Source organism: Apodemus sylvaticus, chromosome 12, assembly GCF_947179515.1.
Source record: "Apodemus sylvaticus chromosome 12, mApoSyl1.1, whole genome shotgun sequence".
Lineage (NCBI taxonomy): Eukaryota > Metazoa > Chordata > Mammalia > Rodentia > Muridae > Apodemus > Apodemus sylvaticus.
In genome coordinates, this window is record NC_067483.1 from 81,533,283 (window position 1) to 81,550,569 (window position 17,287).

Genomic DNA, 17,287 nt, shown 5'->3' on the forward strand with positions numbered 1-17,287 from the left:
TTTGTTGGTTTTTTGATTTGCAAATGAGATTTTATGTTTTATAGTTAGCATATTTAACTAATTAAAATGTCTGAATCACCTTTATATCTTTATTTAAAGCATCACAATAAATATAATTTGATTTAGAATAATTGTCCATGAATTAAATTTGATTCATTCCTTTTAAACATGACAGTGCCAAGAAATATTTTCTTTTTCTTTTTTTTATTGAATATCATCTTCATTTACATTGCCATGGTAAAACCTTTCTCAATTTCCCCCTCCCCAAAGACCCCAACCCCTCCTCCCTCCCCCTGCCTCTATGTATATGCCCCTCCACCCGACACACTCCCACCTCCCCACATCGGTTTCCCTTTGTTGGGGCCTCTGTTGAGCCTTTACCTAACCAAGGACCATTCCTCCCACTGATACCCAACAAGGCCTTCCTCTTCCCCAAACAACAATATGGCTGGAACCATGTGTGCCCCTTAGTTGATGGTTCAGTCCCTGGGAGTCTTGAGGCATCTGGGTGGCTGAAATCATTGTTCTTCCCATGGAGCTGTAAACCCCTTCAGCTCCTCTGGACCACCCTCCAGCTCCTCCATTGGGGACCCCATGCCCAGTCCAATAGTTGGTTGCTAGCATCTGCCTCTGTATTTGTAAGTCTCTGGCAGGGCCCCTCTGGAGACAACCATTGCATGCTCCTTTTAGTATACACTTCTTGTTGTTCATAGTAGTGTCAGGGTTTGTTGACTGTTTATAAGATGAATTCCCAGGTAGGGCAGTCTCTGGGTGGCCTTTACTTCACCCCCTGCTCCACACATTGTCTCCCTTATTGCTCCTGTGAGTATTTTGTTCCCTTTCTTAGAGGAACCAAAGCACCCTTACTTAAGTTCTCCTTCTTCTTGAGCTTCCTGTGCTGGGTGAATTGTAACTTGTTTATTTTGAGCTTTTGGGCTAACTTCCGCTTATTAGTGAGTGCATACCATTTGTGATCTTTTGTGATTGGGTTGCCTCACTCAGTATGACACTTTCATGAATTCATTGTTTTTAATAGCTGAATAGTACTCCATTGTGTATATATACTACAGTTTCAGACTCCATTCCTCTGTTGAAGGACATCTTGTTTCTTTTCAGCTTCTGGCTATTATAAATAAGGCAGTTATGAACATAGTGGAGCATGTATTACATGTAGGAGCATCTTTTGGGTATATGCCCAGGAGTGGTATAGTTGGGTCCACAGGTAGTACTGTGTCTAATTTTCTGAGGAATCGCCAAACTGATTTCCAGAGTGGTTTTACCAGTCTGCAATCCCACCAACAATGGAGAAGTGTTCCTTTTTCCCCAGGAAATACTTTCTAAATAAAGTTTACACAGCAAATTTCATTTATTTTATCATTAGATAAACACTAATGTAAACCTTTATTCATGAAAGTCAAAAATTTTCAAAGAACTAATACAAAGTGAGAAAACAAAACAAAAAAATAGAAAAGTATTTTGAAATACATACACTTCCTTTTGGTATTTTATCTCATATAATTCTTATGACACATACTTATATAAATAAAATACAGAATTAAAACAAATAAGCATCCAAGGGCAGATAGGTAATAAATGCTGGTTAAGAACACAGATCATGAGACAGGCATCTCTTTGTGGTTTTGTGACTTTGGTTACAGTGTATTAATTATTACCAACACTGTGAGAGGCATGACACAGATGTCTCCTTGTTATGGCGTTTTGTATGAAATGCTGTGTGTGACCCAGGGAACAGTGATAGATGCTCTTCTTTAGTTTAATTAGATATTAAATGGGACTAATAAGTATAAAAATACTGTGGAGTGGTTGTGAATATTGTATTAGTTCATGCATGCCCTGTGCTTAGAGAACTATTTGTTAATCATCAAAAGCTCAGAAAGCAGATATTTTATTAGAAAAAACTAAGGATCTATACCTATTCTTTAGTTCAAAATTGCAATTATCAGTGAGGCTTTTCAAAGAAAGAGAAATATTAGGCAATATTACAGAACCCTCACTAGAGAGAGGGTAGTGAGGAAGGGAATAAGATAGACGAATTTTCTGAAACTATCTCTCAGGAGTGAGCACTCTGTTTTATGCATCCTCTAAGGAGCTCAACCTGAGCCTTATTCTCACATGCCTCAGGAACTAGGGGTTTCTCTCATGTTCCTGTGCCCCACGTGACCTAAAATGTTTTTGTTAACTCCGGGGACTATGGCTGTGGGGATAAGAGTCATGAAGAAGGAGAAAGTGCTGCTCTATCCAGCCTTCAGCTATTGCACATACGAAGCTTGACGAGGCAGAAACAGAGGATGTACCATGGATGGTCAGTTAACTGGGACTTGTCTATCTATAGGGATCAGGGATCAAAGAAGTGGAATAATGGATTTGAAAGCAGATACTGTTTTAACATCTGAGAGTAAGAGCCAGTGGAAACATGACTTACATAACTTTTTTGGAAAATCTGGTTTTGCAAAACTTACAAATTCAGATCTAGAGAGACATTAAAGATCATCTTGACCCATCCTTACCAGTTTACACTTCGACTGAGAGACTGTCTACTGTCTACTCTGTGGAATGTGTGATGATGAAGACAAGGAACACACTAGTGTAGATGGTTTAAGGTTCAGGATTCTGTAGGTTGTGTAGCTAACATCTTATGAAGTCTTGCGGCTCTCAGGAACAGGTGTTTTTGGAAAGATTCCACTTAAAGAGAAATCTTAAAGAGAGCCTTACTAAGTTTTTTTTTTTTCAAAATTATTAAGCATTCTTGGATCCTTGGAATAAGAATTCTTGGAATAAGAATTTAGAGTCCAGAGGTCTTCAGAAAAAGTTCTGAAGCCATCTAATACTTATTAGACATTCTTTGATATGAACATATTGTTGGATTTAGATAAGGTCATTTGTAGAGAGAAGGAAAATTATCTAACAAACAATTCCTTAGAAAACAGATAACAAAATAAATATTTTTTAATTTGTCTATGTTGGAGGTAATAAAAAAGAGGTCTTTAGTTCAGGAAAATAGTTTGAATATATTTATCTTGAGATGCTGAGTGGATAGCGGTGTGTTTGTGTGCAGTTGAAAAGATGTATGGGAAAATGAGGAAGCAAGAAACCCAAATTCTATGCTTCTCATTGCCATCATTCATTAGGGATATGCATTAATTGGTCAAATGTTATATATATGCTCTCAAGGACCTCCCCAAATAGACTTCTAAAGGTAGCAACTCTATGCTAAGTGGGCATTATGAATGTTATGATGGTATGGAAGAAGGAATAAATACCTTTTCAAGGACAACCAAAAAAGTTTCATTAAGGAGCTAACATTTGAGCTGATTGTGAAAGACATAAGAGGTACGTTCCAAAAGGCAGAAAAGGATGAGGGTTAAATCAGAGTCTGCTGGTCAAGAGAGGTAAAGGTACTCATAATACAATGCAGCATGAATTATTGTTTTGGCATCCATCTTTGGTAAATGGAGAGGTGAATGTACAGTTTCCTTATGAGAGATTTAAAATGAATCCCTTAAGCAGAAATTGCTTTGCGTGGATTTAACATTTTAAAGTATCAAATCTATAAGTTTATCTCTATAGGGTTCTGTGCTGGGAAGGATTTGGATTAGAATGAGTGGAATAAATCAAAGGGAAGGTGTCTTGTATGCTAATGGTTTAGTTAGTTGAGTCTTACCTAAGACCTGTAATGTGACAAACATGATTCTGAGGGTTAAGGTGAAAAGGATAAAAAGAGTTAGTAACTTTTTATTATGATGGCTGGAATGAGATTGTCCTTGTCAAATACAGTATTATCAGTGGTGGGAACAGTGACAGATTCTGGGTACCATTTTCACCCAGATACCATACTACTATGATCTCTCTTCTTCCCTTTCATTCTTTCCTTCTTCCCTTTTCCCTCTTTTCCTTTCCCTTATTTTGTATGTTCTTCACATTATGCTTGAGAACAATGAGAATGTCCAGAGCATTTTTAGATGGAATTTCTCCAAGCTATCTGCCTATTCCTTATCTGTGATTTCTGGTTAGTTTTCTGAAAATACAGAGGTATTGCCTAATAATACTTCATCATTTTTAATTTTAAATTCCCTCACTAAATGTGTTGCTCATTCATCTTACTTTCTTTTCAGGAGTACCCACAAGACACCTCTGTTCATCTATCTCTGAAGTTCTTCACATAAGAACTACATTTCAGCTGTAGTGATAATCTGTCTACAACTGATTGTAACATTCTTTTGGAATGATCCCTTAGTAGCACCTTGCATCTTTTGAGATAGGCTCCTAGGTGACTGGGTAGGTTTTCATTGCATCCATTTCACATATTTTGCAGCCCATGAAATATAGTAATTGTCTCTAGTGTTTCTTTCCCTCTGCCATCAAGTCTTACTCTGCTTAGACAAGTTGACTTAATTCTGTCCTTTTCTGAGAAATCCCCTCTCAATAGCCATGCTCTGACAAATCACCCCTTTCCTGTCACTCCATGATGGTTTTATATGTCCCAGCTTATACTAAGTACAGTGATAGGGACACAAAGCAACTTGTGATGAAGGAGATGTATGTGTTCTGCTGTCAGGGGCTGTATCTTGTTGTGTTTTGCATTCCTTAGTCCAGAGATATATTTGTTCAATGAATATTAATAGATTTGAGGTGGACAATAAGAAATAACTTGTTATACCAATAATGTATACTAGCTCATCATTTTATACTGGCTGAGAGAAAGTCTATGTATGACCTAGAAAAAAAATAATTTTTTGGGAGGATCACATAGCTTAGAGATGATTGGTATGGAATATAAAGATTAAAATTTTCATGCTATGAAACAGTGAGGTGTCCCAATCTTTCCAACCTTGTTGGTTTTCATTGTGTAAAATAAGTACAAGAGGTGCTTATTTCCCATTTGATGTATTTAGAACCAGAGCTAGCTGTTATTTTTACTTAGTATTAATAGTATTAGCATTAATGACAGTAATTAAAATTCTGCCTTTCAATTTATGAGAAATAGCAATAAATAAGGCTCTGATATAGATTAGTAATCCCTCTAATTTGTTTTTTCAACCTTCCCGTACTCTTCAGACTCTCATGGATCAACAAAACCTCTCAAGCCTGACTGAGTTTGTGCTCCTCGGCTTCCCCAATGTGGAACACATCAGAAGCTGCCTTTTCATCTTGCTGCTGTTGGCATACCTGTTCACCATTGGTGGTAATATGCTCATCTTCCTAGTCATCCGACTGGATGCAGCCCTCCACAAACCCATGTACCACTTTGTCAGTGTTCTCTCTTTCTTGGAGTTATGGTATACAGCCACTACCATCCCTAAGATGCTAGCTAATCTTCTCAGTGAGAAGAAGACCATTTCTTTTGCAGGATGCCTCCTTCAGACTTATTTTTTCCACTCCCTTGGGGCCTCTGAATGCTACCTTCTTACAGCCATGGCCTATGACCGATACCTAGCCATCTGTCGACCCCTCCACTACCCTTCAATTATGACCACAGCGCTCTGTATTAAGATGGCTGCTGCCTGCTGGACTTGTGGCTTCCTGTGCCCTATTTCTGAGGTCATCCTTGTCTCTCAGCTCCCCTTCTGCAGCTACAATGAAATCCCACACATTTTCTGTGATTTTCCACCTCTTTTGAGCTTGGCCTGCAAGGACACATCCACTAATGTTCTGGTGGACTTTGCTGTCAATGCCTTCATTATCCTTGTCACTTTCCTCTTTATCATGGCCTCTTATGGGAGAATCATTGGTGCTGTGCTGAAGATAAAAACAGCAGCAGGAAGAAGGAAGGCCTTCTCCACTTGTGCCTCGCACCTCATTGTGGTGCTCATCTTCTTTGGGAGCATCATCTTCATGTATGTTCGTCTAAGAAAGAGCTACTCATTGACTCTTGACCGCACTCTAGCTGTAGTCTACTCTGTGCTAACACCTTTGGCAAATCCCATTATTTATAGTCTTCGAAACAAAGAACTCATTCAGGCCATCAAGAGGACCTTCTTCAAGAAGGTGGAGAAGGCTAGTACAACTCATCATTGACTTTGGACAAAGATCCTCCCCTTTTCAATGTTCACCTGTTGAATGTTCTATGTATATTTGAACTGGTCTTAATCAATATTTCTCCTTTGTTACACAGGCTCTGGATTCCATCTCCTTTTACTTAAGCAAAGACTTATTTATTTGCTTCTTTATGTATGTATCTATAACCTTATTTTTACTCAGTGTTCTCAGCATTAAGAATATTCAGTATCTTAATTCATAGTTTTACAACACTCCCTTGTCATACATTTCTGACATTTTTTTCTACTCCTTTTTTCCAACTAAATGGCCCAATATTTACCTCTTCTTCCATTTTGTTCATGTTCAACCCATTTCCCTGTGGATTTGTTCCAGACCTTCCAAGAAATATTTTGCCAAAGATATTAATGATGCTGAATCCATCAGACCTGCCTTTTTCTCCATTCTTTAAATCTTAGCATGCATGCTTTAAATTTTACTGCTTAAAAATTTGTCTCAACTTTCATGATTGCAATAAATTCTAACTTCCTCACTTCTCTAGTAAGCCTTTCTTTGGTATATTTTATTGTATATAATGGTGTCTCTAGATTCTCATTTTTTTCTTACAGTATCAAATGTTAAGATAATTTAAGTTTTTGGTGCCCAAGTCTGATATCTCTTTTGAGTTCTAGACTCTGAAAGAGATGCCTCCCTTCCTTGTCTAGATATCTTCCAGTAAATTAAACCTTGACATTCAATAAATGAAATGTTCACAATATCAACCTCAGAAATTTGATGCCTTTACATTATGTGTTAGCAATATAATATTTAAATTGTCATATTTGCTTAATTTTCCTCAACCCTATGTCTAGTACATAATTAATTCAATTCCTCAAAATACATTTTAAAATCTGTTTCTTATTCTCTTTAGTGTTGCTATCTGGAGTAAATTCCAACCTTTCATAACTGAACTGCATTATATGCTTCTATGTAAGATCTGATATTTTAAGGGCTGGAGAGATGGCTTAGTACCAGGAATTTGGCCCCAGATTGAGCTGGTCTGGATCTTCTCTGAAGCAGCTGATGGGAAAGAGTGTCTGTGGGGCAGCAGGCTTTGGGTGGACTTGGTCTTGGGAAAGTTTGAGTGCCTTCTAGAATAAAGTTTACTTATTAACTTAGAATTACCAATATACTCTGGAGCCAGAAGTTGCAGGCCTTTGGGAGAATTAACACTTTTCATTAAACAGTAGATGAACAAATAAAAGGTTAATTGCTAGAGCACCTTTCTCTCTTACCTAGAAGTCTCTCCTTATGGGAGGCAAGAGGGAGTAATAAACTTTTACTGAACCAGGAAAAGAGAGTCATGGTCACAGAAGGAAAAACTTTTACACAAACAAATCTGCATATATCCATACACACTCATATATACATCCATGCACACACTCATACATCTTCATGGACTCCTGTTGGGTTCACCTACTTGTCTATCTCATATTTACATACTCCTCACACACACATCCACAGTTACATATACATATGGAACAAAAGACCAAGCACCAGTGCAGAAATAACCTACTCATCCTGGATAAAAATAGAGGTCCAATCTTTATTGCACAGAGAAAAAAAGGTTTCTACCCTTTAATTGCTAAGTGAATTAAATCCAAGCCTAAAAGAAAAAAAGCTTTGTCCTTTTTAATAAGACTAAGCCTTTCTTACTGTTAAGAAAAGACCTGCTCTGTCCCATGGTAATGAGAAGCATGCCTGATCTTTCTACTGTCTCTCCAGCTTCTTCTTTGCCCCTCCTTCTCTCTGCATTCTGTGTATTGCTTTCTTCTTCTGACCTTGCCTGAATGTCCTCATTACAAAGTTTTTGTACCATTTTTAGAAGAGTAGATCACTTGGTTTTTCCAAACATCTTTTTTTAAATGGATGTTCACTAAAAGTTCAAATATAAATTCAAACCATAAATTGAATAAGAAGTATACAACAGAGATGTTTATATGTGCTTCTATTAAGAATAATTATCTAACTACATTTATTTCTTTCACTGGTTCTACAGGTTTATTGAAAGTTAAAAAACCATTTTTCTTGTGACTAAGTTAGCATTGAAGTTTTGTATCGATAAACCCAGTAAATATTTTATCTTCTGTCCTTGCACCTACAATAAATCATTTGTTCCTTCTTATGGCCTTTGGTTAATTATCATAGCTCTAAGGAATATGTCCCTTTTTCAGAAGCAATTAACTGTAACTGTCTTCAGACACACCAGAAGAGGGCATCAAATCTCATTATAGATGGTTGTGAGTCACCATGTGGTTGCTGGGATGTGAACTTACAACCTTTGGAAGAGCAGTCAGTGAGTGTTCTTAACATTGTGACACATGAAGACTGGCAAAGTTCTAATAGCAGTTTTCATATCAGAGGAGTTTTTACTATAAAGGGCTTGATAATCACTAGGATAATTTTAGGATTTCTTATAGAATTGTCCTTTTGAATTAAGGAACCATCGATTTGTCTATGTAGTATCACTACAAAACAGTGCATCTTCATTGATATGCAGAAAACTTCCCAATAGGATGGGCTAATGCCCAGAAGCTATAATATCAATTTTATAAGGACAGAAAAGTCATGTGACTGCAGAATCATTTCCCGAGATATTGTCCTTTGGGACTTGGCTCTCAAAGGCTCTTCCATTTTGTTTCCATGGTGAAACATTTCTAGAAGATCACCTGTTGGCTTCACTAGAGGCTCCTGATAGCTCAGTAATTAAAAGCATTGTCTATTTTTCCAGAAGGCCTGGGTTTATTCCTAGAAGCCATATGAGAGCTCCCCACCTTCTGGAACCCTAGTCACAGGAGACCTAGTTTCCCTCTTCTCGCCTCTATTGGCACTAAGCATGCGCATAGTCCACAGATATCCATGCAGGCCAAACACTCATACACATCAAAACAATAAAAATAAATTTTTAAAGGAATCTAATCTAAATCTAAACTAGATAAGCCATTCCAAAACCCAGGAAGAGCAGTTTCTTATGAGACAAAACCAAAAGCCTTACCACACATTTTAAAGCTGAATATAATTCTTCTCTGCAATCCTCTCTAACACTAACTCTTCTCCATCCTTCCTCTTTCTCATAGGGAGCCCAGGTGTATTTCCTTAGGGATGTTTTACTTCCTTCTTATAAATAAAGCTCATTTTAGTTTTAAGAACCTTCACCCTTCCCCAATATCCCAATATTGCATTCAATTCATTCATATATATATATATATATATATATATATATATATTGGTTCAAATATCAATTTCAGGAATAGTGTTATTGTTTAGTACATGTAAGCACGGTACGTACTTGTTGACTTGAATTCAATACCTTCAGCAATAGTGGAAAGAGAGAACTGACTCTCTTCCACAGGTATTCTTTGGCATGCCTGCACATCTACTCATACACAAATCAATCATGGATGTCAGCTCAAATGACAGCATTTTGAATACCTTTCTGAATACTCAACATATTTTCCACTTTTATCTTCTTATTGGATCTTTGAAAAATTGTATAATATATTTTGATCATACTCACTCCTCCTCACATCTCCTCTCAGATCCAGAACTTTTCCCTACACACACAATTTTGTATTCTCTCTGGTTATTTTTGTTTGTTTGTTTTTAATACTCAGCAAGTTCATATATTCTTGAATGAGTAGCCTTCTACTGGGGTACAGTTGACTTACCAAGGCTTACACTGTTGCAGAAAACTGATTCTCCCTCTCTCATTAGCTATTAATTGCCAAAATCCTTTATTACTATTGGACTTAATGCCCACACCATCCCCTACATGCAGAAAAGTTGTCTGAGTTGAGCTGATGTGTTTTATATACATGCCATTACAACTACTCTGAGTTAATGTATGTGACTGACCTGTATTAAGTTTTAATTTTCCTCTCTTTAATATATGTAAAAATATTTATGTGTGTAGGTATAGTTGCTTATATGTAACTAGAGAGTTAATCAAGTTTTTCTACTGTGAACATTTATATTCTTCAGTCTATTTATACAGTATATTACTTTCATGGATTTGCATATGCAGAATTAACTTTGCATCTTTGCAAAGAAACATACACAATCATGATGCATGATTTTCTTAATGTGTTTTTCAATTTGTTTTGGAAGTGTTTTGTTAATGTTTGTATCTATGTGTACCAAGTAATTTCTTTTTATTTTTATTTCATTTTGTCCTTATATAGCTTTGATATTAAAATAATATGGACTTTGTAGAATGAGTTTGGGAGAATCGCTCCCTTTTGAATTATGTGGGGTCATTTTTGAAGTATTGGCATTACACCTTAAAGTCTTGGTAGAATTCAACCATATGTTCAGTCATGGTCTTTGTAGAGGAACTTATAATTACTCCTTCAATCATGTTATTCATTATGGTCTATACGAATTGCTAATAATGTTTTGATTTAGTCTTAGTAAGCCACAGATGCTTAGAATTTATCAGTTTCTCCTATGTTTTACATATGTATATATGTATATGTTTACAACACACACACACACACACACACACACACACACACATATCCTCTGATCATTTCTTTGCTCTGTGAAACAATTTTCTTTGCATTGTTAGTTTTGACAATTTGCATCTTGTCTTCCTTTAACTAGTTTTCCTAGTGGTTTGTCAATCTTGGTTGTTTTTTATGTATTATTCATCACATCCCTATTTCATCAGTTTCTATCCAAATGTTTATATATTTTTGCCATCTACTATATTTACATTTAACCAATATTTTACTAGAAACATGAGGTATATCATAAGATTATTTATGTGTGATCTATTACATTTTTTGATGTAGGCACTTGTAGCTTTCAATTCATTTTAAAGATTTCCCTTGGCTTTATCCCAGAGGGTCTAGATCTTGGGCTATTCTTGTCATTTGATTCCAGGTAATTTTAAAATATTTTTCCCATTGATGTCATCAGTAGACCACTAAAATTCAAAAGTGCATTGCTCAGTCTCCAACTATTCACGTCATTCCTGTCACTGTGGATTCCTAGTTTATTTCTCTATGATATGATTTTAGATAAAATTATTTCTCTCAATATAGTTGTATTTGTTAAGTCTTATATTGTATATTATAATGTGGCTTGTTTTAAGTAGTTTCCATACCACTTAAAACAATCAATGTTCTGAACTGTTGTACTGAATAGTATGTAGATATTTCTTAAATCCAGTAGATCTGTGATGTAATTTAACTATGAATTTTCTTGCTTGAAATTTTTACTTTAGTAGTGCTATCTAAAGATGAGAGATGGATATTATGTCATCTACTATTAATGTATCTGGTCATATCTGACACTTGGTTGTTATGGTAAATATAATTTGAGGGTTCTTATCCCATATTAGATCATTTGGATCCAAATAAAAGGTATAAAGCCTTCATATTTATAATAAGTCCTAAAGTACTAAAGCTGGGAATATATTCTGCCTATGCTGCTCTTACTACAACTGGCATGCCATCATTGCTATGCATTCATGATCCACATAACCCATAGCGCCTTCTTTCTTCTTTCTCTCTCTCCCTTGTGGTCTTTGACTCAGCCTGGGACCTGAATCTATGCCTACTTATCTTCTGCCCAGCTACAGGCTGCCAGCATCTTTATTAATCAGTCATGGATAACTTAGGGGTAGACAAGGTTTATACAACAAAAGTTGCTATATATGAGGATCTCCTCATCTTGAGGTAACCAGACTAAATACAGAATGGGGCACCCTCATTTGTCAAAGAAATTTTACTAAAGCTCAAAGCACACATTGCACCTCTCACAATAATTGTGGGTGACTTCAACGCCCCACTCTCATCAATGGACAGATTAGGGAAGCACAAACTAAACAGAGACACAGTAAAGCTAACAGAAATTTTGGACCAAATGCATTTAAGAGATATCTATAGAACATTTCATCCTAAATCAAAAGAATATACCTTCTTGTCAGTACCTCATGGCATTGTCTCCAAAATTGACCATATAATGGGTCACAAAACAGATGTCAACAGATATAAAAAGACTGAAATAATCACATGCCTCCTATCAGATCACGATGGAGTAAGAATGGTTTTCACCAGCAACAAAAAGAACAGAAAGTCCACATACACATGGAAGCCAAACAATGTTCTATTCAATTACTTCCTTGGTCAAGGAAGAAATAAGGAAAAAAATCAAAGATTTTTTAGAATTTAATGAAAATGAACACACAACATACCCAAATTTATGGGACACAATGAAAGCAGTGCTAAGATCAAAATTCATAGCTCTGAGGGCCTCTGAAAGCTGGAGAGAGCATACACTAGCAGCTTAACAGCACACCTGAAAGCTCTAGAACAGAAAGAAGCTAATACACCCAAGAGGAGAAGACAGCAGAAAACCATGAAGTTAAGGGCTGAAATCAACCAAGTAGAAACAAAAAGAACTATACAAAGAATCAACAAAACCAGCACCTGGTTCTTTGAGAAAATTAACAAGATAGAAAAACCTCCAGCCAGACTAACCAAAGGGCAGAAAGACATCCAAATTAACAAAATCAGAAATGAAAAGGGAGAAATAACAACAGAAACTGAGGAAATTCAAAAAAATCATCAGATCCTACTACAAAAGCCTATACTCAACACAACTTGAAAATCTGGATGAAATGGACAATTTTATGGACAGATACCAAATACCAAAGTTAAATCAGGAGCAGATGGACCATCTAAACAGTCCCATAACCCCTAAAAAAATAGAAGCAGTCATTGTAAGTCTCCCAACAAAAAAAGTACAGGACCACATGGTTATAGTACAGAATTCTTTCAGACCTTCAAAGAAGACCTAATACAAATACTCTTCTAACTATTCCAGAAAACAGAAACCGAAGGAACACTACCCAAGTCGTTCTATGAAGCCATAATTTTGCTGATACCAAAACCGCATAAAGATCCGATAGAGAATTTTGACCAATTTCCCTTATGAACATCGATGCAAAAATACACAATAAAATTCTTGCCAACTGAATTCAAGAACACATCAAAATGATCATTTACCATGATTAAGTAGGCTTCATCCTAGGGATACAGGGATGGTTCAATATATGGAAACCCATCAATATAATCCACTACATAAACAAACTCAAAGAAAAAAGCCACATGGTCATTTCATTAGATGCCAAAAAGGCATTTGACAAAATTCAGCATCCTTTCATGTTAAAAGTCTTGGAAAGAACAGGAATTCAAGGCCCATAACTAAGCATAGTAAAAGCAATATACAGGAAACCAGTAGCTAACATCAAACTAAATGGAAAGAAACTTGAAGCAATCCCACTAAGATCAGGGACTAGACAAGTCTGCCCTCTCTCCCCATATTTATTCAATATAGTACTTGAAGTTCTAGCTAGAGCAATTAGGCAACAAAAGGAGGTCAAAAGGATACATATTGGAAAGGAAGAAGTCAAATTATGACTATTTGTTGATGATAAATAGCATTCTTTTTTTAATTTATTGATATATTTATTTACATTTCAAATGATTTCCCCTTTTCTGGACCCCCCACTCCCCGAAAGTCCCATCAGTCCCCTTCCCTCCCCCTGTTTTCCCACCCAACCCTTCCCACTTCCCTGTTCGGATTTTGTTCAATACTGCTTCACTGAGTCTTTCCTGAACAAGGGACCAGTCCTCCTTTCTTCTTGTACCTCATTTGATGTGTGGATTATGTTTTGGGTATTCCAGTTTTCTAGGTTAATATCCACTTATTAGTGAGTGCATACCATGATTCATCTTTTGAGTCTGGGTTACCTCACTTAGTATGATGTTCTCCAGCTCCATCCATTTGCCTAAGAATTTCATGAATTCATTTTTTCTAATGGCTGACTAGTACTCCATTGTGTATATATACCACATTTTTTGCATCCACTCTTCTGTTGAGGGATACCTGGGTTCTTTCCAACTTCTGGCAATTATAAATAGGGCTGCTATGAGCATAGTAGAACATGTATCCTTATTAGATGCTGGGGGATCTTTTGGATATATACCCAGGAGTGGTATAGCAGGATCTTCTGGAAGTAGCTTATGCTCTAAGATCAAAAATTGACAAATGGGACCTCATAAAACTACAAAGTTTCTGTAAGGCAAAGGATACCATCAAAAGGACAGATCGGCAACCAACAAATTGGGAAAAGATCTTCACCAATCCTACATCAGATAGAGGGCTAATATCCAATATATATAAAGAACTCAAGAAGTTAGACTCCAGAAAACCAAACAACCCTATTAAAAAATGGGGTACAGAGTTAAACAAAGTATTCTCACCTGAAGAATTTCGGATGGCGGAGAAACATCTTAAAAAATGCTCAACTTCGTTAGTCATTAGGGAAATGCAAATCAAAACAACCCTGAGATTTCACCTTACACCAGTCAGAATGGCTAAGATTAAAAATTCAGGAGACAGCAGGTGTTGGAGAGGATGTGGAGAAAGAGGAACACTCCTCCACTGCTGGTGGGGTTGCAAATTGGTACAACCACTCTGGAAATCAGTCTGGTGGTTCCTCTGAAAACTGGGCCCCTCACTTCCAGAAGATAATTAGCATTCTTAAGTAACCAAAAAACTCCACTAAAGAACTCGTACAGCTGATAAACAACTTCAGCAAAGGGGCTGGTTATAAAATCAACTCAAGTAAATCAGTAGTCTTCCTATACTCAAAGGATAAGCAGGTTGAAACAGAAATTAAGGAAATGACACCCTTCACAATAGCCAGAAACAATATAAAGTATCTAGGTGTGACTCTAACCAAACAAGTGAAAGATCTGTATAAGAAGAACTTCAAGTCTCCGAAGAAAGAATTCGAGGAAGATATCAAAAGATGGAAAGATCTCCCATGCTCATGGATTGGCAGGATTAATATAGTAAAATGGCCATCTTGCCAAAAGCAATATACAGATTCAATGCAATCCCCATCAAAATCCCAACTCAATTCTTCACAGAGTTAGAAAGATCAATTCTCAAATTCATCTGGAACAACAAAAAAACCCAGGATAGCTAAAATTATTCTCAACAGTAAAAGAACTTCTGGGGAAATCAGTATCCCTGACCTCAAGCAGTACTACAGAGCAATAGTGTTAAAACTGCATGTTATTCATACAAAGACAGACAGGTAGATCAATGGAATAGAATTAAAGACCCATAAATTAACCCACACACCTATGGTCACTTGATCTTTGACAGAGGAGCCAAAACCATCCAGTGGGAAAAAATATAGGCTTTTCAACAAATGTTGCTGGTTCAACTGCAGCTAACATGCATAAGAATGCAAATTGATCCATTCTTATCTCCTTGTACTAAGCTCAAGTCCAAGTGGATCAAGGACCTCCACATAAAACCAGACACACTGAAGCTAATAGAAAATAAACTGGGGAAGAGCCTTGAGCACAAGGATACAAGGGAAAATTTCCTGAACAGAACACCAATAGCTTATGCTCTAAGATCAAGAATTGACAATTGGGACCTCATAAAATTACAAAGTTTCTGTAAGGCAAAGTACACTGTCAATAGGACAAAATGGCAACCAACAAATTGGGAAGAGATCTTTATCAAACCTACATCTGACAGAGGGCTAATATCCAATATATACAAAGAACTCAAGAAGTTAGACTCTAGAGAACCAAATAACCCTATTAAAAAATTGGGTACAGAGCTAAACAAAAAAATTTCAACTGAGGAATATAGAATGACTGAGAGGCACCTAAAGAAATGTTCAATATCCTTAGTCATCAGGGAAATGCAAATCAAAACAACCTTGAGATTTCACCTCACACCAGTTAGAATGGCTAAGATCAAGAACTCAGGAGACAGCAGGTGCTGGTGAGGATGTACAGAAAGAGGAACACTACACCACTGCTTGTGGGATCGCAAGCTGGTACAACCACTCTGGAAATCAATTTGGCACTTCCTCAGAAAACTGGGAATAATACTACTGTAGGACCCTATTATACCACTCCTGGGCATATACCCAGAGTATTCTCCCAGCATCTAATAAGGACACATGCTCCACTATGTTCATAGCAGTCCTATTTATAATAGTCAGAAGCTGGAAAGAACCCAGATGTCCCTCACCAGAGGAATGGATACAGAAAGTGTGGTTTATTTACACAATGGAATACTACTCAGCTATTAAAAACAATAAATTCATGAAATTCTTAGACAAATGGATGGAATTAGAAAATATAAGCATGAGTGAGGTAACTCAGTCACAAAAGAACACGAATGGTATGTACTCACTGATAAGTAGATATTAGCCCAGAAGCTTGGAATACCCAAGATACAATTCACATATCAAATGATGCTCAAGAAGTGGGAAGAAGAATGTATGGATACTCTGGTCCTTCTTAGAAGGGGGAACAAAATTCCCATTGGAGGAGGTACAAAGACAAAGTGTGGAGCAGATTCTAAGAGAAGGACCATCCAGAGACTAAGCTATCTAGTGATCCATCCCATATACAGTTACAAAACCCAGACACTATTATTGATGCCCACAATAACTTGCTGACCATAATTGGATATAGCTGTCACCTAGGAGGCTCTGCTAGTGCATGACAAATACAGAGAACACTCTCAGCCAGCCATTGAACTGACCACAGGGTCCCCAATGTGGGAGCTAGAGAAAGAACCCAAGGAGCTGAAGGGGTTTGCAGTGCCACAGGAAGGAACAATATGAGCCACCTAGTACTCCCAAAGCTCCCAGGGACAAAACCATCAACCAGATAGTGCACATGGAGTCACCCATGGCTCCAGACACATAGCTAGTAGAGGATAGCCTTGTTGGACATTAAAGGGAGGAGAGAGGCCCTTGGTCCTGGAAAGGCTCGATGCTGCAGTGCAGGGGAATGCTGGGGCAGGGAAGCAGGAGACGGTTGATTGGGGAACAGGGCGAGGAGAGATGGGTTATGAGACTTTCAGAGGGGAGAACTGGGAAAGGGGACAACATTTGAAATGTAAATGAAGAACATATCTAATAAAAAAAGAGAAAAAAGAATTTAGCATTGGAAAACATAGCAACAGGCCAAACTACGACACTTGGCACTATTTAGTGTTTATTTTTATGAAACTGGGAGCCTAAGCATCCTTTGTATTATTTGGTGAATTTCTCACTTTATTAATATGTAATTCCTTCATCTCTTTTGGTGAATTTTAGTTTGAAGTGTACTCTATCTGATAGAGAATTGCTATGCTACCTAGTTTATAGCTTCTTTTTTAAATCTCTGTCGTTTGAATA

The 17,287-nt window shown here is 37.0% G+C and overlaps 1 protein-coding gene across 1 annotated transcript; it reads left to right on the plus strand.

The window, feature by feature from the left end:
- Nucleotides 1-5,082: 5,082 nt before the first annotated feature.
- Nucleotides 5,083-6,036, plus strand: LOC127697870 (olfactory receptor 6N2). The gene has a single exon (XM_052201193.1). It carries the CDS (start codon nucleotides 5,083-5,085, stop codon nucleotides 6,034-6,036), a length of 954 nt encoding a protein of 317 aa, XP_052057153.1.
- The last annotated feature ends 11,251 nt before the right edge of the window (nucleotides 6,037-17,287 follow it).